The sequence below is a fragment of the Corvus moneduloides genome, chromosome 8 (assembly GCF_009650955.1).
Source record: "Corvus moneduloides isolate bCorMon1 chromosome 8, bCorMon1.pri, whole genome shotgun sequence".
Lineage (NCBI taxonomy): Eukaryota > Metazoa > Chordata > Aves > Passeriformes > Corvidae > Corvus > Corvus moneduloides.
In genome coordinates this window covers 10,203,592-10,225,986 of record NC_045483.1, presented here as the reverse complement: position 1 = coordinate 10,225,986, position 22,395 = coordinate 10,203,592, and the positions used below count along the sequence as shown (strand labels likewise).

Sequence of the window (22,395 nt, the reverse complement as noted above, 5' to 3'; positions counted from 1 at the left end):
CAGATGAATTAGATGTCAAGGATTTGAAAACCGTATTAAGAGTTTGGAGGGTTTGTGTGAAGGTGGGCAAAGGAAGCACTGATGACTGTTGCCATCTTGATGTTTCTACCAGAAAATGCACATTTTCGGGGATAGGAGGATTTTAGCAAAAGCCAAGTACAGAATGAAAAACAACAGCTTAGCCAAAGGGATTGCCCTTATTGAAAATAACATCCACGTTGCAAAGCATTGTGTTATTTCTAAGCTTTGTGTTCAAAGCAGAGGGCTGGGCATCTTGATTTGTGAGAAGTTCCTGTTCCACCTCTGACTTAGGGTGTGTCTTCATGTGAACAATTATGCTGCTTACACCTCAGTTTCCCTTTCTGCAGAGTAGAAAGAAAATAGCTAAAGTCATTTTGGATTTGAGAAGCTTAAACATTGCTTTCTGGAAAGCTCTTAGAAAATTTCCCTGATGGAAGTTGCTAGTTTAATGCAAGTGATGGTGATGTTGATAAAAAACAGATCACATCTGTTGTACTTGATGAAAATAGTACAGCAGCATTTCAGATGTAAATATTAATTGATTTCTGCACTGCAGATTTTTTCTTGGATATTTAAATTATTGCTAAGGAGGAGGGAAAGGCTATCAGGGAGATTAACAAATCCATTATTAAGGCTGAAAATGGAGGGTTGCCGAAGTGCCATTTAATAAAATGTAAAAAGCCCCTTTCTAAAGGGCGAAGCAGCAGAACACACAATGAAAGTGAATCACAGCTGCCAGAAGGGATGCCAAGCAGCAGGCACTTATAATCAGAAAACTGTACTTACAGATCATTCGGAGCCACTAAATTAAATGATCTCATTCTCCCCTAAAATACTCTTCCCTTAGCCCCTCCCTAGTGTTGCCTGTGGATTGCTCAACCACATTTAAAATCTGACTTTGGGGGATTTTTGGTCAGCAGTTGAATGGCATCGGGCCTCTTCATGCTATTCACTTTGCACCCACTTTCGTTTCTCTCACACTCTGGCATTTTGCAGGCTGACCTGCCCACATGAGCACTTGGGATGGCAACTGAAAGATTTTACAGATCTGCTGTGGCTCCATGGTTTACTTGCCTCTTCTCTAGGGCTCCTTTTTCGGGCAAATGTCCCACAGTTTATTCCCAAATTTGTCTTTGTTTCACACAGATTTTTTTTTTCCAATTGTACATTGTTTACTTCAGAAACAAAGACTTGGAAGCTGAGCTGAAGTGTAAATGCAAGAGCTTATCCTACATCATTTCACACAGAACTGATCCTGCTGTTACTTCGTTCCAGGCCTGATTTAATTCACCATGTGTATCAGGGTTCCCCTCTTTCATACTCTTTTGTTTTGTATCTTGAACTTTACCTTCATAAGGCTGACACTCTGATATGCTCCTAACCTACCCCTTCATTTTCCAGCCATGGCTTTCCCTATTTAATCCCTAGAGTGGCACCACATGTCTCCCAGTGTGCCATCAGAAAAGCTAGTGGTAGTGGATGCTCACGAGGGCCTGTTTTGCAGTGATTTTGGGGCTTCATCATGAGTTTGGGAGGCTGGAGTTGTGGGGTTTGGGTTTTTTAATGTTTAGTATTGCTCATCCTGAGAAGCAAGTGGCTCCCTGGTTTTGGAAGTGGTTAAAGGAAGCACAGTTGGAGCCCAGAAACGCTCTTGCATTAACCTCACTCTTGTAGAGAGGTCTGTGCACCTGTATCCTTTTCCTTAATCCAAGATCTGATGAGTAGCCCTTGAGACTGCTCAAATTTGGAATTTTCCATGTGCTTTTAACAATCTCCTCTATGGGCAGTTTCCAGTGTAGAAACATGAGGTGGGGAGAGAGAATACTTTGTTCCCTGAGTTCTCCTCCAGACAAAAGCCAGTCTTTACACATGCTGTGGTCTGGCCGGGTGTAGGGGTATGAGTGGAGACTGTCCTGTCTGAGCAAGGGCTGGGACTGGCTTTCCCAGAATGAGGGAGGAATGTCCCTGGAGGTGTCCCAGCTTCCTTTATTTTTCAGTTATCCTACCTTAAGAGAAACAAAACAAATCAACCCCTAGAGATTCGGAGATGAAAAGGTCTGTGTAAGAACTGAATAGTGGTATTATTTTTACCTCCATCAGCTGCAAGCCTGCAGTTTTCTGAGGAAACCTCAGAAATGGTGAATCAGCAAATTGTGTAGAGAAAAGTTAGCTACCCTGAATCCACTTTTTTCTTGCCTTCTCGAGTTGAGTGCTGCCAGCTCTTGCAACTCTATCATGAGTCTCCTGATACTTTGTGCTCTACCTAAAGCCCTTGCTACCAGACGTAAGCCATTAATTGAGAATCTTTTCTGGTTTTTTTTTTTCAAGGTACTTCTCCATCTCCCATTGTGATGGAGGAATGCTTGCAAATGTAACAAGTCATGGCCTAAAGGTTCAGAAAATAATCCCAGTTAGAACTACAAAACAGTCTTTGGAGGGTTTCTTAGTCAGAATCAGTTTGAGATTCAGATTTTTACTATGGGTGTTCTGATTCTGATCTTGAATGTTCTCTGAGTGTGTCCTTTTTGAGTAAGTCAAATATTTTAGAGACTGGTATCATACAATAGTATGTTACCAGGTTTTTAACCTCCATTCCAGCTAATGTTGAAGTTGGTAAAATTCAGGGTCATAGAAGTGATCCAAGGGTTTGTATCTGCATGAAAATCAGGAAGTAAATACATTATTAAAATTCTGAAAAGAGTGATCATACTGAAAGGTGTGTGACAGCATTTGCTAAAATGCTGAGTTGTTCACTGTTGTTCTTTGTTGATGTGCTGCTTCAAGTACAGTGAGTTTGCTGTCTATGGTATCTGTTGTCTATGCTCTTAAAACCTCTATGCACATTGAAAAATAGGTCTTGCTCCTCAGCCTCCCATGAAAAACAATGTATCAGTCACTCCAGGTGGGACTTCCTGGCACCTTGTTTTTAGTTACATCTCCACAGGTGAGATGTGAAAGGTTTCCACACTGTGGCTGTGGCTTTATCTTTTGTAGCCTCTCTGCTTTATCCTTGCCACAGCCCTGTCAGTTCCGTGTGGGTGGGCACAGAGCCATCACCTGGAGTGCTGTGTTCAGTTCTGGGTTCCTCAGTCCAAGAGAGACGTGGAGCTCCTAGAGCAGGTGCAGTGGAGGGCTACAGAATTGATTAGGGGACTGGAGCATCTCTCTTACGAGGAAAGGCTGAGAGAGCTGGGCCTGTTCAGCCTCAAGAAGAGACGACTGAGAGGGGATCTTATCAATGTCTGTCTGTTTGAAGGGAGGTGTCAGAGGCTCTGCTCGGTGGTGCCCAGCAGTGGGACAAGTGGCAATGGGCAGAAACTGATACACAGAAGTTCCGCCTGAATATGAGGAAGAACTTTACTGTGCAAGTAACTGAGCACTGGCACAGATTGCCCAGAGGGGCTGTGGAGTCTCCCTCACTGGAGATATTCCAGAGCCATCTGGATGCAATCCTGTACACTGTGCTCTGGAGTGACCCTGCTTGAGCATGGAGGTTGACCCACTGTGGTCCCTCCCAACCTGACCCACTCTGTGATTCTGTGACCTGACCACCGCCGCCTCGGGGTCTGGGTGGGCACGGAGCCATCACCTCAGGCGTGGGGACACCCTGCCATTGCCCCGGGGGGGTCGTGCCGTGTGTCGCTGCCCCCGACGCGCTCTGGCGGTGCCTCGGTGCTCCCGGGAACTGCATTTCCCAGCCCGCCCCGCTCCGCTCCGCCCGCCCGTGAGCGCCGGGCAGAGGTAAACAAAGTGCTGCGAGGCGGCGGGCGGGGCGGCGGCCGGAGGGGCCGGTCCCGCCGCGGGGCTGCCGGGCCGAGGGGGCCGGGGCTGGGATCCTGGCAGGGCTCGGCGCGGGGGTGAATCCGGGCTGGCCGCGGGGGGCAGCGCTCGGCCGGGCGGTGGGGACGGGGCTGGGACAGAAATAGCGCTTGCCGCCCCTCGCCCTCCCAGGAGAGCCGCCCCCCGGGACGGTGTGACGAGGCCCGGACACTGGGCAGAGACGGCGATCCCCGGCGCCTCCCCACCGCAGCCGCCCCCGTCTCCAGCGGGGAAGCCGGGAGCGTGGGGGCGGAGGGCGGCCCGGGGCTGCGGAGCCCCCCGGCCATGGAGCAGGTCCAGATGATCAACATCCAGCGGCTGCTGGAGGCGGCCGAGTATCTGGAGCGAAGGGAGAGAGGTAATGGGGGGAGGATGGGTGCCCTCCGTGAGGGCAGCGGGGCTGGGGTCAGATCCCCGCCGAGGGGGGAGAGTGACCCCGGAGAAGGGATCAGAGCGAGTGTTGGCTGGCGGGATGGTGATAAATCCCCAACAGCGAGGGGGGTTGGATGAAAGATAGGGCTGATGAGTCCTCCTGGAGGTGGTGGGTGAGCTGGAAGGTTTTTGCAGAGTGGGGGAGATTGGCGTGGATGTGGTTTCTGGGAGGAAAAGGGGGGATTGGTGTGAAAGTTTTCCACTGGGCAGGAGGGGTGGTGGTGGGTGACTCTGGCTCAGCAGAGACATCAGTGGCACAGTGAAATACGTCTGGTTTGCCTGGTTCAGATAGGTTGGGCAGGAGAAGAGAGATGAGGCACTCTCTGGACTGTCATGGTTTATTTTGATATTTTCAGTGTTTGAGTGGTAGTGTCCTTCTTCCAGGGTTGGCAGAGACTTTATACTTACCTTCCTCCCTTTTCTCCAACTCCCAGTCCACTTCCTTGTGAATACATCCTCAGTCATTTCCCTGAACTGTTGTGTTTAAGGGCCTCCCCAGCTAGGCCGATGGGTGAGGCCCGTCTGCTGACTTCCTCCTTTTCTTTTTTTTCCTTCTTTCTTTTTCTTTTTTCCTCCTTCTTTTTTGTGTATTTTTTGTTGTTGTTGTTGTTGTTTGTTTGTTTTTCATGCCTTGCCTGTTGATTCTCTTGCAGAGTGCGAACATGGCTATGCCTCGACCTTCCCCTCAGTTCCAAGTCCTGGACTGCAAGACCCAAAGCCCTCACGGAGGCTGAGCCGGGCACGGAAATACAGCGGCAGTGGCAGCATTGCCAGTATTGCCACCAGGTACGATGTGGGCAGGACAGCATGGGGGCAGGAGGGGAGGTGAAGCTGCAGAAGAAAGCTGGAGACACAGTGGAAAGAAATTTGCTCTCTGGGGAAAATGGGAAGAGTCTCAACAGCTAGAGGGATTCAGAGCTGGGGCACACAAGTGCAGCATCCATTCTGGATCCACAGCACTGGAAGCAGAGGGGACACAGGGGACCTGAATCTGAAGTGGCACTGCCAGCTGACATCATGCCAAGGCTCAGATGCTGCAGAGGGAAGGGGAATAGGGAGATCTGTTCATAAGGTTTAGGGAAGAGGTAAGCAATAGCTATTCCCATTATATACAGCTGATGTCTTTCCAACCCAGAAATCACTGCTTTTAAGGGATAGTGCATGTGCAGCCAGGGTGCTTTGGGATTGCAATGACAGGCATGATTCGAAGCAAGGAAATGTTTTGAAATGGATCCCCTACAACAAATGGGAGAGAGGGAAATGACTGACTGTAATGGACAACATGTTAAAAATTCAGTTCAGGAAAATGAAGCTGTCTTTCAGTCTGCCTTTCAGGGCAGTGGAATTTCCCAGCTTTTGATAGCTTGGTAATTTGTAGAACTCCACGGTTTTGACACTTTTCTTATTATACAATGCCATGTTTCTTGATTTCTTAAATCCAAGAGACAACAGGATTAAGCCTATCACCTGGTGCTGTGGTTGCATCTGCCTCTTCCCTCTCATTCCTGTTCTTTTTATTTTTGTTTGCTACCTTCTGTAGATTTGTTCAGACCTTGTTGAGACCTTCTGGGATAGCGAAACTTTAGAAACATAAAGTATGCCTTTGAAAAGGCATTTGCAAGCTTGCTTTTACTGCAGGAAGGCCTGTGCAATCCATAAAATGGTGGCAGGTGGCTCAGGTGATTAAGGCTTTCTTAAGGCCATTGGGAAGGACCTGTAAGGGCCTAAGGGAAAGGTGCCTTTGCTTGCAGTGGTTCTGCTTCAGCAGCATTTGATAATAAAGGTTGTTTGAAGCAATGTTAGGACACCTTGCTGTGGGGAAGTTTTCTTCATCAGGATCAGCATATCTTGACCTCTTTGTATGCTGAATGTTTGTATTTACTTCCCTGCTTCATCCAGCCTCTCCTAATTTGAGGGCACTTGTAGCTCTTTACTGTTTGTCATGAACCAAAGCCCCAGTCCCATGACTTTGTGTTGGAAAAGGATGGCAAATGCTGAATTGAGGTCGGTATTTTTCCCTCTAGGTTTCCCACATACTATTTTTCCATCCCACACCTCTTTGTCTCAAAGGCCTTTGTCATGGCAACCTGCCCTTCTCCAGAAGAGGGCTGGAAGCACATCCCCCTCAGGAACTCCTTAGCACTGAATCCAGCAGCCTGTAGGCTGGAGAGGGATGCAGAGCACTCCCTGTCCCTGGGGCCAGGGTGCTCAGCAGGCCCTGCCGGCACAGAGCCCCAGGCACAGCTCTCCCGAGGCAGCTCTGTGCTGACACCAGCCCGCTGGGCCCTTGAGCTTGACAGGCTGAATATGTTCATGTGGGGGGAAAGGCGACAGAGAAGCAGAAAGGTACTTTCTAGTCTTACTTAAAATCTTCTTTATACAAGGAATACTGAGGCCAAGTTGAATCTTTAGAGTGAGAACGTTGTTACCCAGAGTGTTGCCTCCTGTGGTTGTTTCAGCCTCGGGGAGTGACCAGGGTGAGGTCTGCTTCAGTCAGAGACTAGAGTGGGTCTTTTGGGGAGCTCAGACCTTACATGCACAGTTTGAAATGGAAGTTTCTTTTAGCACAAGTCGTAGCAGCTTGCACTTGCTGTAGGAGATGGCAGGCCTTCCAGATGGCTGAAGTGCCGGGAAGTGACAACTGTGAAGTTTAGGGTGCCTCCAAATTCACTGCAGTGTCTTTTGTGTGATGCTGAGTATAGCATCAGCCTTGTTTAAGGAAGGCTCTGTATCATCTCTTCCTGTTAAAATCAAAGGGGCAATTTAGTAAGTTCTGTCTGGTGGAGTTGGAATGGACTTTGAATTAAATACCAAGCCCTTGATGAGGAACAAAACCTACATTTCATGTGTGGACAGGAGATATTTTAGATTGCTTTTGTTTCAAAATGTTTAATTAGTGTAGAGAAATTATGCATTTAGATCTCATGCAGATCTTGTAATTTAACAGCCTCCTGTAAAAATGTCTCTCAAGCAACCTTGGCAAAGTGCCGATGTTTTCTTTTTTTTTTTTTTTTATTTATACACTTTTCAAAATGACATGTGTACACTGTTGATGGTCTTTATTGAACCAAATCATCCATGATTTTGTGGTGCAGGGTATTTACGAAGCCTAGTTGCTTATTTGATTCATAGTTTAAATCCAAGTATTTCCCTTCAGCATTTGCAGCCCAGACATGACAGCTATTTCCTCCCAACAGGCTCTGTGCTGTCATTGCACAAACACCCAGAAAGTTCTGAGGAACAGACAGCCCAGCTCTGGATAGCAGTGGTGAAGCAAATCTTATTCTTACAGAATGGTGGTCTCACAGTCCCAGCAAAATAATTCTTTTCTACCCCAAACAGGGATGTACAGATAAGAGGGAAAACATTGCTTCATGACTTCTAATTCATATGATGCAATTTTAAAGAAGGGTGTTGTGGCTCAGGTTCTCTTTTCCTTTGCTTGTCTCTGTTGTGCAACCAGCAGCATGGAGATTGCTGCAGAGGGCTTCCCTCTGCAATCATTATCTACATGAACGTGCAGTGTTTTGTGTAGATGTTTGAAAGACCTAGTGGCTTTGAGTTAAAATATGAATATGCTTAAAAATACAGTTTTGCTTTAGTCGCGGATATTTTGGTATGGAAAATTACCCACAGAAAATAAGTGGAGAATCACAGTCATTGAGACCTGATGTTTATAATAGACAAGGGAAACTTTTTTTTAACAAATCCTACTTATCACATAGATAAAAGCAAAAATCCAAGCAAATCAGTTAGCCAACATGTATTACATTTGAATTGAATATTACCTCCATAAATTTGCACTTGACAAAAATATCTTTCGGTTTTTGGAATGGGATGAAAAATGAATAGAGGTTTGTTACAGCATGTAGTATCACTTAATTAATGTTACTTTCTTCTCAAGATGTTTCTGGGGAAGAACCTGAGTTTTAAAAACTTGCTAGAGAAGTGAAGTAGTCTGTGCTGGGAGTACAGTTCTGTGGGTGCATTGACTTGCACTCAATGTCACTGGAAACTGCTGCATGGACCCTACATGTGCAATTCTAATAGACCCAATTATTTGAAAGGTTCATTATAGTTAGTTAGGATTAGCCTGGTTTGATATTTATACATTTTGGAAAATAATCGAGAAAACTTTTTAATCAATTTAAACCATTGTGTCAGCAGGAAATAAAATAAACAGTAGGGTTGCTAAATGATTTTTTCCCCCAATAATACTGTCAATTTAATGAAGTTAAGATTTATAATGAAATCTGAAATTATGTTGCAGTATTAGATTGTCATTTGTGTTTTGTTTTTATTTAGGCTCTCAGGCATGTAGAAAGCCTGTTGTTTTTTTGTCTAATCCTGGGGAAATACCAAGCATCCTCCCAGCAGCACTGGGAGCCCTCAGCTCTCCCAGGAGGCCCATGTTGTTAAGAGCTCTCAAAGAATCTATTGCTCAGTTCCATGGGGGAGGGTTTGATCTCTGTCCAGTTTCTTTTTCCTTTCATTTTCCTCTCTTGCCATTATCCTCCCTTGTGTCTGAGGCTGCTTCCCAAGGGCCTTTCAGACACCTACAGTCTGGTAGCAGGTTGCTTGCAGAGCTTGGAGTCAGCAGCTCTTACGAGTATGGTAAGGCATTTTGGACATGTTACCTTGGAAATCTGAGTGTCTGGGTTTCTTTGATCTTCTGGCTCTTGTACTGGTGCAGCTCCTCATTTTCTCTGTCATTGCACTCTCCCTCTACCCATATTAAACTTTTTTTCCATGCTTCTAAATCCCATCCCTTGGTTTTGTGCTGAGTTTTCTCTGTAGGCCTTCATTCACATATCCTTTGAAACTCTCTTTTGAGGGTAAGGTATGGGGACTGTACTGATGAAACCCTCAGGTATTTTTGACTTTAAGCTTGATTTGCTCACAGTGTCCCAGAGTGAGGACTGAGGGGTGGGTGCATGGATGTGCATTAGGTACCTCATGTGCCTTAGGTGATGGCTTCATGTGGCACAGGTTCATAAACACGGGTGCAGAAGCTGAAAGGATGTGGCTGCAAGTGTAGCTGCAAGTCAGCCTTGGGTGTCTGGTGCACAAGAAAGCTGATTTACCACAGCTGTACCTCGCTGTGCGGGGAGGGAGTAGGGGGGTTGGTGAACACTGCACAGTTTTAATATATTATGTCTTTTTGTCAAAGGAGGTTTCCTCCCTCCACCCCCCCACATCGTGCTGCTGACTGAGTACCTGGCAATTTTCAGTCCTTCCTGTAGTCTCTGGAGTTAGGACAGTGCTGTAATTATGATTTTATTGGGGGAGAGGGTGGGCAGGTGTCTGGGTGGTTTGCCTGTCTTGTGTAAGGAATTCCTGAAAGAGCAAATCGTTGTGTCAGCCCATGTTGATCTACTTTTCTGCACAAGGCCCCTATCCCTGACTTCATGTCCCAGAGAACTGGTCTCTGAGACTTTCTGTCTACAGCTTTCCTGCTTCCTAGGCTCTATCAGTTGTTACTTGTTTCTGGACGATACTTTGTGTATTTGCTTGTGAGTTTTTTGGTTGTGGTTTTTTTAATCCTCTTGCACTGGATCACACCTCACTCCGCAGCTAGTGGGAGTTGGGTTTTGACTTGCTGTGTGTAGGTGGGTTAGAATCTGGCCCTTGTGTAATATGGGGGGGATAGAGGCTGCGTTCTGCCTCGAGCCTTGTAGTGCCAGGAAGCTCTATTCATGGCTCAGGACCTGGCTTTGCTTCATAGAGTACAAATCCACACGTGTAAAACAGAGAATGTGCAAGATCTGCTGTGCCATGTTTTGAATTATGCTTCATTTTGATAATGTACAAACAGTGTGATTAGTATCTGGAATCTTCATCTTGCTGTTGAAACTTTGTCTAGAAGTACTTGGAGGCAGGATCTTGCCTCCTAGTAGAGGGTATACCTGAATATGCTGGTTAATTTTTCAAGAAAGGGAGGCTGAGCTATTAAGGATTGCTTTTCTCTTAGAGATGTTGAGGGAGACTGGCCAGCAGTATTGAGTATAATAAGGTATGTGCATGACTTCTTTTTGAGAAAGCATAATGACAATATAAGTGTTGTGCTGGGAAACTGGATTGCTGGTCCATGCACAAGAGGAGAATTACCCCATGTTCAAATGCTACTGTCTTTTTAGGTTTGTACTGGCATACAGATGCTCAGAGCAGGCTGGCAGGCAGGACTGTTCTCACATAACTCTGTTCAGCCTCAGCACATCCCCTCTGCCCTTTTTGATGTAACTTGCCCCAGTGCAATCTGCAAGCGTAGATAAGCAACTCCTAGTGATGCTGGAGTTTCTGAACCTGCCAGCATTACATTGTGTGAGATCCTGCCACAATTTGGAAAATAAAAAAGTACCCCATGTAGGTGAGGTTTTGTATACAGTGTCTTCTCAGTGGTGCTTGGCTTTGCAGTGCAACTGGCAGGTTGCCAGGGAAAACACAGAAAGTGGGGTGAACCCAGCAAATGGCACAAGAAGCATAAAACCCACTCCCTGGTGAGGAATGAGGCCTCCAAAAGTGCAAGAGCTGATGTAGCAATTTCCATGGGGGAACCCACTGTGTTCCTCTTTATCACCCTGTTTATTTTATAACCCTTCAAGGGAGAAGATCCTGCAGAGCTGCAGTTCCTGTTTTCCTTTGTGTATTAGCAATACAGCCATGCATAGGGATATCGGGGCAGCAGGGAGTCTATGCAGAAACCCACAATTCTGGGCTCAATTTATACTTTATACCTTCAGTAGTTGTAAAATGTAATTTGTGTTCTGTTTAAACTATCAAAGTTGTGCAAAGAGGCCTTTGTGTAAACCAGAAGTAGGCCCAGTTGTTGATGTTATCTGCAACTGAGCTGTAATTCTCTGCTGCAGCATCTGTCTGCTGTGAAGTGTCACTATCTGTGGCTGAAGGCTCATGAACCCTTTGTCCTCCCAGATTTGGGAGAATCCTCTACAGGAGTGTGCTGTTTTGTAGCAGTGGGAGCTAGTGAGGGCTCATGCTGTTGGTGTTGCAGCACTGCCCAGTTAGAGCTGTGCTGCAGCTGCCGTGGGCTGATTTGCATCACTGATCACAGGGCTGCTGTGAGAACAGGAGACTTCGGATTTTGGTTCTTATGTTCTCAGCGTCTTTTGAAATGTGAAGCTTGTTAGACCCAGCCCTTAGACAAATTTGGTGTCCTGGGATGGTGGAAAGGATTTTTGGGTCATACCTGGTCAACTGTTCCTGCAATTCTCTTGTTTTCTCTTCCCATTGTATTCAGTGTACAGGCAATTCTCTGGTTTAAGTCGTATTCCTTCTTTGTTAGTTGTTTTGGTTTTTTTAGATTTTTTCCCATCTCAGCACATTTGTACCCTTTTTATATCTTCTCTGTGTAATGCTTCATCCACAACACATGCAGAGATTTATCCTTCATGCTTTTGTTTAACCTGACCTGGTGCTGTGCTCAGCAGTGAATTGGTTGTCACCTGTAATGTTGTTTCCATCTGCTCCCCTGTTTGTAGGTAAGACCGACTTTTTCCTTTCTTGCTCCTGATTGAGCTTTCAAAGCCATTTCTATTTCTGACCCAAACAGACTGGTCAATGTCCTGCTGCTGAGTTAATTGTCTTGCTTGTTGGAGTTCCTGCTGTTCATCATCTCCTGATCCCTCCTGACAAACTTCTACCCAAATTCAAAGACTGGCTGCTATTTGTTCTCCTCCTGAGAGTGTTAGCTCTTACTCCCTACCTTCTTTGAACCAACAAAGATAGGATTTATTTTTGTTGACTTATTTTGGGCTCTCTTGATCAGAGGTTGTGGGTCTCTGGGGCTGTGCACTTGGCTGGCCTTTGCCTGGATCTCTTCTCTATGAGACACTGCCTTGTTGATCAGCTCAGAGAGAACAGGCCTGCTTTTTCCATCTTGCTGGATATACTCCCATCTCTCTTTTCTGTGTTCCCTACTGTACTTTCAGTCCTTTCATTCTCTGATATGAAAGTGATTTCACTTCAGTTCTGTTGCTTTATGAATCCAGTTTGAAGTAGCCTTAGATGATTTCCAACATTATCTTAATTACTTGTTTATGTTTTGCTGCTTGCTCTGTGACAAGCAGCCATGCGGACTGAGAGCAATTCTTTTGCCTCAGTTTTGATTAAAGTTCTTCTCCATAAAATAGTCGATTATTTTCTGAAAGCTTCTCATTTATCTCCTACCATCTGTTACATTGTCAAGAAGGGAGAAGTGGTGGGAAAGGACAGATAACATCGGGGTTGCTGTTGGTACTGCTGCTCCAGTGGTCATTGCCCAGGTGCCTGGGCACCACTAAAGCAGTGTACAGGCATGGTAAGGTAACATGGCACTGGTTCTAGTTTGCCTTTTAACAGTGAGGCTACAAAGTGCAGCAGGTCATGAACAAGCAGCCTGGCCATCTGGGAGCTGTGGGAGGTAGCCACCTTGTAGCCTTCATGTTAGTTGTTGCTGCTTGTGAGCCAGAACTGTAAGAACAGAAGAAATCGAAGCTCTTCATTTTTCTCAGCCTTTCTTTTCCGTGTGTCTCCCAAATGCTGGATGAGTGTGTCCCTGTTGACAGAATACAATCCCAGACATAAGGACATCTGGGTTCTCTTCCTGATTTTCTTACAGCCTGTGGAGTCTTTATGCCTCAGTTTCCCTAGTACAATGTGTAGCTAACAATAACATTAATGTATTTTCCTGTTTTCAAGTATGTTTCCCTCTGCCTTCATCTCCAGGCACAGTATTGCAGCAGTATAGTTGTAACATGAGAGATAACTAACAAGTCTAAATAGAAGTGAAGGAAGTCTGGCCTGGCCCCCAGCCATACAAATGCCATCAGTTTCTTTTCAAACAAAGTGCAGTTCAGTCAGGTGGTGTTTACTCAAAAAGCTTCATTTTCCCTGGTGCATCTGAAGGCAGTTTCTTGAGGGCAGAAGATGAGTGTTTGCAGAGAAGTACATGTTCCCCAGACTGCTGCACTGCAGAGGACACTGCCTAGGCTATTTCTGGAAATGACCATCTTCCTCAAAAGGGTAATGTTATGTGTGGGAAGGAGCACGGTATAGGGCAAGGGGCTGGCATGCTGGGCCCTTGGATCATTTCCTGAGTCTGCTGCTGAAAGGCTGCACGATCTGGGCACGTCAGATGGCCTACATGGGTCCTACCATCTGCACATTATATGGTTCCCACCATCTGTACGTTGGGGTAATGCACACACTTTTCTAATCCTGTTTTCTGGAAGCAGTATAGATGTTTTGGAGCTTGTAACTGCTTGAAAAAAGATGAAACTTAAGATCCCAAGTTTTCTAGGTAGATTAGAAAATTGCCTCCTGTGTCTTTATTCTTTTCCTGTGAACCACTGCAGTGCAGGTACCAGCAACTGGGATACTGGTTCTGAAGTGGCCTTGGAAGGGGCCAAGTGCCTGACCATGTAGTGAGAGTCATATCCTGCTGGAAGTCAGAAGGACAGGGACCACACAGAGAAGTGTTCATATTCTTCTGTCCTCATTCTTTGTCATGCTCTTCCTTGTTCATGGGAGAGCTTGGAGGTGCCATGGTGACATTTTTCTTCACCAGATCATGAAATACATGGTTTTGTCATTGTATTAAAAAAAAGGCAGGAATCTGTTTACAAGAAGTTCAAACTCCCTTGCATCATGGATCACAGACAGGAATCTTGCCTTGGTGAAGGCAAAAAATACACTTTTTCCTGACATGTGAGAATCTACCTGAATTGTCCAAGTCCTAAATTGTTACAGAAGATATCGTCTGCTGTATGTCCAAGGGAGATGGACTAGGGTTTCTCTACTGAAATGGCTAAGGTACTTCACCAAGTGAATATACATCAGCTTTTGTCTCTGATCTGTGTGTACCAGCCCTTTTTGACGTGATTAGCTGTGTGCTGTGAAGAGAAGGAAGTGGTTTCTGTAGGACTTTAGCTCACTTGTGGCAGAAGTTAGAAGGCAGACAAATGGAGCAATGAATACCACATTGGAGAACTTGCTTCACTCTTGGCTGCTGTCAGCTGCCCACTGTCCAGCCAGCAAGTCCCTTTCAGGCCAGCTTGTTATGGGAGACCCCAAACTGTCTATTCCTCACACTGATTTTTTCCCAGATAAGACCCTGGTATCTGGGCTGCGGAAATGCTGGTGGTGCACAGCCACAGGGGGCACCAGCAGGATTTGTGCTTAGAACATGTAAAGTGGCCCAGAAAACCAGGTCCTTGGGGGTCTTCACAGAGCCGTTCAGAGGGACATGAAGATGCAATTCTGATTTCTCTGTTTCTTAGCTTCCAGTTTGGAAAGTGAGGATGTTTGACAATAAATGTGCTTGTGAACTGCCCAGCCACTGCTCTTGGTGAGCCTGTCGAAAAGCCTGTAAGGAAAGCACCAGTTCTGTATTCAGAGCAGGGCTTGGCTTGAGGCCATGCATTGAACAATGAGGAGAAAACAAAATATTGAATAGCTGCTTGTTCAGCAAACCGAGTTCCTCTTGGCCAGGCAGGGCCCTGCATGAGGACAGTTTTCCCCTAGCACTTGCGGCTGGGACGAGCATGGAGGGTCTCAGGTGGTGCAGGAGAGAGCCCACGCCAGCACACTTGCTCCCAGCCTGCACAGTGGGGGGGGAAGCCAGCTGGGGACTTCTTTGCTGGCCCGAGACTGCAGCACTGAATGCAAACAACATTCCTGCTGTTATTTCGCCAGGCTTGGAAAACCTTTCCCTGCAGAGTGCCACCTTGTGCTGCTTATTAGGATGTTAGTCTAGTTTGGGGGAGCTCAGCTCTGGAGCTGGGATAAACTCATGGTGCTCAGCAAGGAGGAGCTGTCTTGCTACTCTTTTCTCCCGTGTGCTGAAAAAGCAGAACATGCACCAACAGAACAGTGTTGCTTCCCCAGCTGAGGGTTATGTATGATACTTCTGTTGTTTGAGTTTTATCAGTAAATTAATATTGCTTTGTTTTTGGCACCCATTTTCGATTATTCTCTGGCACTTTGTGCAGTGGTGTTTCAGAGTTGGGTTAGTCCACTTGGCAGACAGTGGGCAAAACATCAAGGCCGGTTTAGGTTTGGGTTTTTGCTGGTTGTGGGCTTTTTTCTCACTTTTCCACTTACACTTCACAATAATTACATGATATTTTAGAGGTATTTGACCCAAGAATCAGATGGCATGTGTGTTCTTGTTAGCTCTCTCTGGGATGCCTGAGAACAGCTACCTTATCCTGAGGTTCAGGGAGCCCAAATTGAGTACCCTGCTCTCTGCCACAGGTTTCTTGTGTGACCGTGGGGAAATTATTTATAATCTGTGTATTGGTGTTGTCTTCCTGCATAAAAAGTATTACGGAAGAGTTAATTTTGAAATGTTGCAAACAGAAATAATGATTATGGGGAGCAGGTACCAAATTGAGAAGGGCTGTGTAAATACTTTAGGTGACTTTGAATATATTTACTTCTTGAAGTATGCAATATACTTTTAAAAGTTGTTTTGACTGAGTCTTGCAGGAGACTTTCACAATACTGTGTAGAAACCCAGATGTAGGTGACTTTCTACAGTTGTGAACCACGTGGAAGAGCTCTCTTCCGCTCTTTGAGCTGAAAACAGACTGTGGGGCCATTTCTCCTTTTCCAAAGATGAACAAACATGAGCAGATGCTAGTACGGCTGCGTTCCCTTCTCTGTTGGAGACGGAGAATGTGAACTTTGGAAAGAGCCTGGCTTGATCCTGGGAAAACAGCTCTGATCAGAGCCTTAGGAGGAATCTGATACCGTGTCCATCTAAGAGTGACAGGAAAAACCAGCCAGAGTTTGGGGCCAGGTTAATCTGGTGCATCTCCATTGACGTCAGTGAGAAGGTGAAACAGTCTGTTCTGTCCCCTCACCTCAGCTCCTTGTGGAGAAGAATTTGCTCTGAACCTCAAGGCCAGACAGTGTAGGGGATCATGAGGTAGTAATGGCTTAAGATAATTTTTTTCTCTGGTATTTCTTGGAAGGAAATGTTTTGTTAGATTTGCTGATATGCAAGACTGAGGTGATGCTCTTGTTAGACTTGAGGCTGCTACTTGGAAAGGGCATAAGGATGGCAGCAGAAGGACTCCTGCTCCGGCTGTGTCATCTTCTGTTCAGCTGCATCCTGCTCCTCCTCACTGTAGGAGCTCATGGCAGTGTTGAGTACCATAAGTTGCTATGTTCCCAAGGCTCCGCTGCAGCTCTCTGAGGGCCAGACTTCTGGCCCTTTTAGGGGTAAAGTGGGCTCACATCTCCCTTAAAAACAGCCCTTGAGCAGCTCTATCTGGGCAGGAAGAGTTAACTCTTGTGCAGCCATCATTTGTCTTGCCATTGGGCCGGAAGCCTCACATGCTGCTACTGGTGAAGGTTCTTTGTGGGCTTCCCAGGCTGGCTTCTGCATTGGCTTCATAGGCTACTTGATCCACTTGAAACCCTGGCAAAACACTGGGGCTGAACGTTCTTCAGCCAGTAGGTTCTGTTTTGTGGACACAGATGGATTTAAAAGCTAAAAAAGCTGTTGATCACCCTTCTTTTCCATGATTTTGTTTTGTCATTTTTGAGGAAGAACGTGCATAAAAGAGAGCAGTAATGTAGTTCACAGGTTTCAGAAGGGTTGGTTGTTCTTGGCTTGGGGAACGGAAGAAGGGGAATTTAGTGACCCAGTGAATGGGTGTCAGCAGATTCAGAATGTGGAAAGAGTCTATAAAATGAAGAAGAGTGAGCTCCTGTGCTTATGTGGTGTGAAGGTGCATAAGCAGGAGAAGTAGCTGAACCTGACTGGAGTAATACAGAAAGCAGTTGACCTGGTCTGCAGCTGGATGTTCTTGTTTTGCTAAATATGATTCAGGTAACTGTACCCTAATTTTCACAAGATGGTGGGATATTTATTTCCATATTAAACTCTTGATAAAGCTGAGTGGGGTGAGTGAATTTGGAGAAGCACTGGGTCTGTGTAGGCATTAAGGACATACTGGAAAAGGCCCCTTAGTTACGGCCAGCAGCACCTCCTGAGACAATAGTATATCTGTTGTGGTAGAGATGGAGCTCTTGGAGTCCTGGACTCCTCTGGAGCCAGGAGCTGATGCCAAATACAGGCAGGAGGGTGATCAAAGAGAGGTGACAGGATCCTTGGGTCTAAGTGCCATCTGTGTATTGCATAGAACAAGGGCTCTCGACTGCTGTGTTTCTCCCAATAGAAAATAGTTACCTCACTGAGAACCCAAACCAAAATGCAGATATTCTGCAAGTGCATGTATTGGCCCATTTATCAATAATAAATGTGTATAACCAGAAAGGTCAGCTGTGTTTAATGTTATGTGGCAGCTTTGTGATTTTAATTACAGTAAAAACCCCAATGACAAATGAATTCAGTGCTGTTTAGAGCTTGTTCCTCTCTGATGAAGTTAGTTGTGGTGGCTTACCTGTGCTTGGGTGAAATTTGGCTGCCTCTGCCATGGTAGGAGAGATTTTATTTAAATAAGGAAAACGAGGTAAAATGGCAAATTACTTGCAGATACTCTTTTGCTGGAGGACTTCAGCATAGTTTAATGTTTCAGCAACACCTTGTTACTGTGTTGGATAGCAAGGTTGCAGGCAGAATCACTGTAACTGGCACAAAAAGTTGTTGCATCTGGCCTTAAATTAGAATGACTGAAAATTGCTGCTTCCCTCTTTCTTCCTATTTTGTATGCAGTTTCAGGTATCTGGGGTAAATTGGGTTAAACTTATGTTTGTCCTCTTCCAACTTTTCGTTGCTTAAAATCTTGACAGGGACTGCTCTGCTATTTTTGTTGTTTGCTTGGCTCCTTTATGTTAAGCTTCTAAAACTCATTCTTGATCTTTTTCCAAGCTGTTTTCAAAATGTAGTGAGCAGGATCCTCCTCATTAATAACATTTTTTCAGTTTTTAGGAGTAGTTATTGGTTTGGGTGTTTTAAACTGATTGTTAAAGAACTGACTGCTATAGAAACCTGACTTTTAAATGAGGACCCTGCAGACAATTTGTGCTTGAGCTACTTTTAAATTGCAGCTGATGTTTTGAGCAGTGCCAGTGCATGTGCTTGGGCTTTTGTTTTCCCCTCTGAACATGTCCATACCTGCCTGGCTCTGGTTTCAGCTTTGCAGGTTCTGCTTGCCTTGTCCATCTGACAGCAGGGATGTGAATTCCCCTGGTTTGTGGTCCATGCTTGACAGCAGTGTCCTTGTTTCACTGGGTGACACAGGCTGTGGCTGACAGTCTGCAGCAGCACAGCAGCATCTCACTGAGCACACTGGTTACTTGCTGTTGTAAACCCAGAGTGTTCCCTGAGTTTTGGCAATAGTTTACAGCTGTGGTGTTCATCCTGTACCCATCAAAAAGCTGGTGATGGTGCACAAGGATGAGGCCTTGATTTCAGTCTGCTGATAGTCTCTGAGTTCTCAGTTGATGATAAGAGCAGCTCAGCTGAAGTGATCCAGTTACATTTGGTTTTGTACCTATTTAAAAGACTTCTTTTTCTGAATCATATCAGTAGAGGTTCCTCCACTTTTTTCCACTTCACTGACAGCATTGTCCTTGTTTAACTCAAAATAAGTCTTAGTAACATGTGCAGCCCAAAAATGAGGGGTAGGAACTAATCTTTGGATTAGGAGCTATAGAAAATGAATTGAATTATGAACAGAAGAGAGAGGGTTTTTTCCCTTTATGTGTTGTCCAAGCAAAAGGAAACTGTCACAGAAAATATGAGTTAGTGAATGGTGATAGTGGGGAGTGGTGATGGACTTTTTTCCTAAATTCAGGTGAAATAAAAAATTGAAACTTTTCCACATGGTCCCCAGTGAGGCTAAGCAAAACATAGACAGGTAAGAGAAGAAGCCTTCCTGTAGGATTCATTCAATGCTGCTGAAATTCTTTCATTTGCATTCAGCTTCAGTGGGAAGGTGTTGGGGGGTTGCTTTTTTTCTTTGCCACAGACGTGGTTAAAAGCCACAGCATATATTTCCTGACTTGGTGAAAAGCCTGTGACCTCTCTCAGTTGTCTTGTTCATCAGAAGGCAGATAGGTAATAAAGAGTCTCCTGTGTGAGAGGAGTAAGGAGAACCTGCTGTTTTAATTTTGTTCACAGCAGTGGGCCAAACTTTCTTCTTTCAGTGCTGGCCTTGGTAATTGGCTAGATAAAATACAGGAATTCAAGCCATTGCATATCTTTGGCCTTCTAACTGCTAATGTCATAGCCAAGAAGAGTGCACAGTCTCCTGCAGGAACGTACAGTAAATAAGAACAATAAGCATATTTCAAACTACATACAGGTGGTGGTTTTAAAGGGCCTCAGCTCAGTCTTGATGGGTTAATTTGGATCCAAGTTGCCTGGACAAATGGATTTTGCTGGTTTAGACTCTGAGGGCATGTGGGTTTGATTTGGGAGGTTTTCTGGACTAAATATTATGTTCACGTTTCTGATTCCTGGGAACCAGAATGAAGACATCCACTACTTTTGGGAGGGAATTTGGGAGTTTCCTCAGCATGAAGAGTTTGACTATAGTGTGCCTTGCCTTTAGGGTATCCCATGTCCTGCTGAGCAGGGTGGCTTGCACAGGTATATGGTAACTTTTGTTTTTCCTCTGCTCTCAGCCACGATCAGCTAAGACTCATTTACCTTGGTTTTTTTGCAGACATCCATGGTTTATTCGTCATTTTCAATGAGGTTCTAACACCTGTTAGGCACTCCTCCTTCCTTTTTTTGGAGAAGCATTTAATTATGACAGGGTTTCCCTTGGAGCACATCCTCCATTCAGTTCCCTAATTGTAGAATTCTCTGTGGGATTCTCCAGATGGGGGATAGAGGATAATCTTCTCAGAGCTCCGGAAGAAATGTGATGCCAAATTAGAGAAAATAGATCCTTTTTATTAAGCTCTTGGGTTCTTTTTACTCTTATTTTAAGGTGACCTTCTGTTAAAGAGAAATGTTGGACAAATGGCTATCCTTTTAAATAATCCTCAACAACCTTACCTGGGTTAGATTAGAAATCCTGAATGGATTTAAACTTTTTTTTGCCACTCATTCTGTCATCACAGAGGCAAGGAGAATGAACTTGCCTGTTTCCCTTTTGTTTCTAGTTGGTTTCATTTTCAAGCTGCAAAGCTCTAAATTAAGGAATGCTGGCAGTGTGCTTGGCATGGCAGGCAGGTATAAAGACAAAGCCCCCTCCTTTGTTGAGTGTCACAGTGCCACTTTGTGGGTCACTTCACTGCATGCTGGTGTTGTGGCGGTGCTGTTCCCATCCCCAAGGGGTTTCCAGACTTCCTAAATGTGCTATGCAGTCACTGATGTTTGCAAACATGGCAGTACTGGCTATCCCATTTTGTGCCCAAATGCTGGCCATGTCTGCTTCTGCTAAGTTGGCTGAGTCTGGCATGTGATGGCTGAAGGGCTCCTGGGGCTGTCCCTACAGAGCCAGTTCTGCGGGAAGGTTCCCATGTATTTGATGTGCACAAACTAATGCTCCACAAGCTCCTGTGTTAGCAGATGATACCAGTATTTTTAGAGGGTGAATGAAGAAACTAAAGCACAAAGAAACATAACTTCAGTCCTGTACCGAGTTGGTGGCAGAGCCAGAAGGAATCTGGAAGTGACAGACTCTGGTCCCCTGTTCTAATCATCACCTCTCTTTGGGATTTTGTGTGCATTTAAGTCTCTAGGGAACATTTTCTTTAGCAGTAAGGGTACCAGCTTTTGCACTGGAGGGAGGGAACTTCTTGTCAGCAAGGAGGATGAGGTTATAGATTTTAATGTATGTAGTTGGTTGGCTTTCCACTGTGATGTGCCACTGAGGATGCGTACAGCTTGCAGCAGTTGAACTTTGGTGCTCAGAGGTCAAAGGTGGCTAATCCAAATTTTTTTTTATCTTCCAGGTCTACGCACAACGAACTAGAAAAAAACCGGTAAGTAGCTCATGAGCTGAATTCTAAGAAATGCAAGCCTGGTGAGTGTAATGTGCTTTGCCCTTACCCATGCAGGTGCTGTTTGATCAGCTTAGACAGCTGTGAGTGACCACACTGCATCACGTAGTTTTAAAAGTTGGGGGGAAGACACAAAACGATCTGAAAAAGAAGCTTTGTTTTTGGTTGGTTTTTTTTTCTCTCTCTCTGAAAAGGCAAGAAGTGACCCAGTTTTGTGACTAATTTGTATGCAGAGTAAATACTGTTCTTCTCCTGACACAGTGAAATCTGATTGGGGCACTTTCCATACATGAGGTTGCTACGGGATCAGGTTTCTTGGGCACTGGGTACTGTGTGTTACCATGATCCCTCACCCCTGCACTGGGCTGTAATAATCTCTGTAGCACAGAAGAAAATACCATTGTCCAGAGGCTCCGAGATCTGGCCACCAGTGCTCCTGTGGAGACTCTTGTAACCTGTTCTAGGATTGCGCCTGTTTATCCTTGAACCTGACGTTTTAGCAAGCCCTGCAGTTTTGTTACTTGGCTGGCTCTACTATATGACTCAACCCTTTTGTAACAGGAGTTAAAGTAAGATAAATACCATTGAGACAAGGGGAGCTAGTTCACACACAGATCAGATTATCGCCTTCCATTCAGGATGCTACGGTTAAGGTTGTGTCAGGGTTTCCATTATAAACTTATCTTGGCTCTTCTGTGGGATTTTAGGGGGACCGAGGGTGGGTGTGGTTTTTGTGGCTGCTCTAACAAAGGCGGTGCTCTGGCCAGCTGCTCTTATGAAGAAACCCCCAGGGTGGGAAGGAAAGCTGAGTCTAAATAGGCTGATTGCCTCCTGTTCTCTCTTAGCAGCCCGTCATTTAACAAGGGATGGGAGGACTCTGAGGATGGCCAAAGTCACACAGAGGCTTTGAGCCAAGTTTGTATTTTCTTTCAGACAAGATCTTTCCATGCAGCTTCAAGGGAGTTGGAGCTGAGTACCTCATGAATTGTGTTGCTCTCAGTTTCCCCCACATATGCCTCCCTCTGGCAGTGCTGGGAAGCAGCTTGGCCTTTGCATGGTGTGGGTGTTTTCTTCCAGCCTATGCTTCTACCTCCTGGTATTTTTGAGTATATACAGAGTTACCATGGTCTTGTTTCTCTGAGTTGATGCAGGGAGGGTTTTTATTTGGGTTATGTTGCTCCCTGAGCTTTAGCCTCT

At 45.3% G+C, this 22,395-nt stretch overlaps 1 protein-coding gene across 2 annotated transcripts in view; it reads left to right on the top strand.

Moving 5' to 3' along the window:
- MXI1 (MAX interactor 1, dimerization protein) overlaps positions 1-22,395 on the top strand; it is a 63,292-nt gene that overhangs the window by 12,478 nt on the left and 28,419 nt on the right. Inside the window, exons 1-3 of one of the 2 annotated variants that reach the window (XM_032115768.1) lie at positions 3,865-4,198; positions 4,926-5,058; positions 21,151-21,180. In XM_032115768.1, coding sequence (XP_031971659.1) covers positions 4,126-4,198; positions 4,926-5,058; positions 21,151-21,180 — 236 coding nt within the window. In that variant the 5' untranslated portion in view covers positions 3,865-4,125. Of the gene's footprint in view, positions 1-3,864; positions 4,199-4,925; positions 5,059-21,150; positions 21,181-22,395 lie in introns of those variants that run through there. The other variant, XM_032115767.1, reaches the window with a different exon arrangement.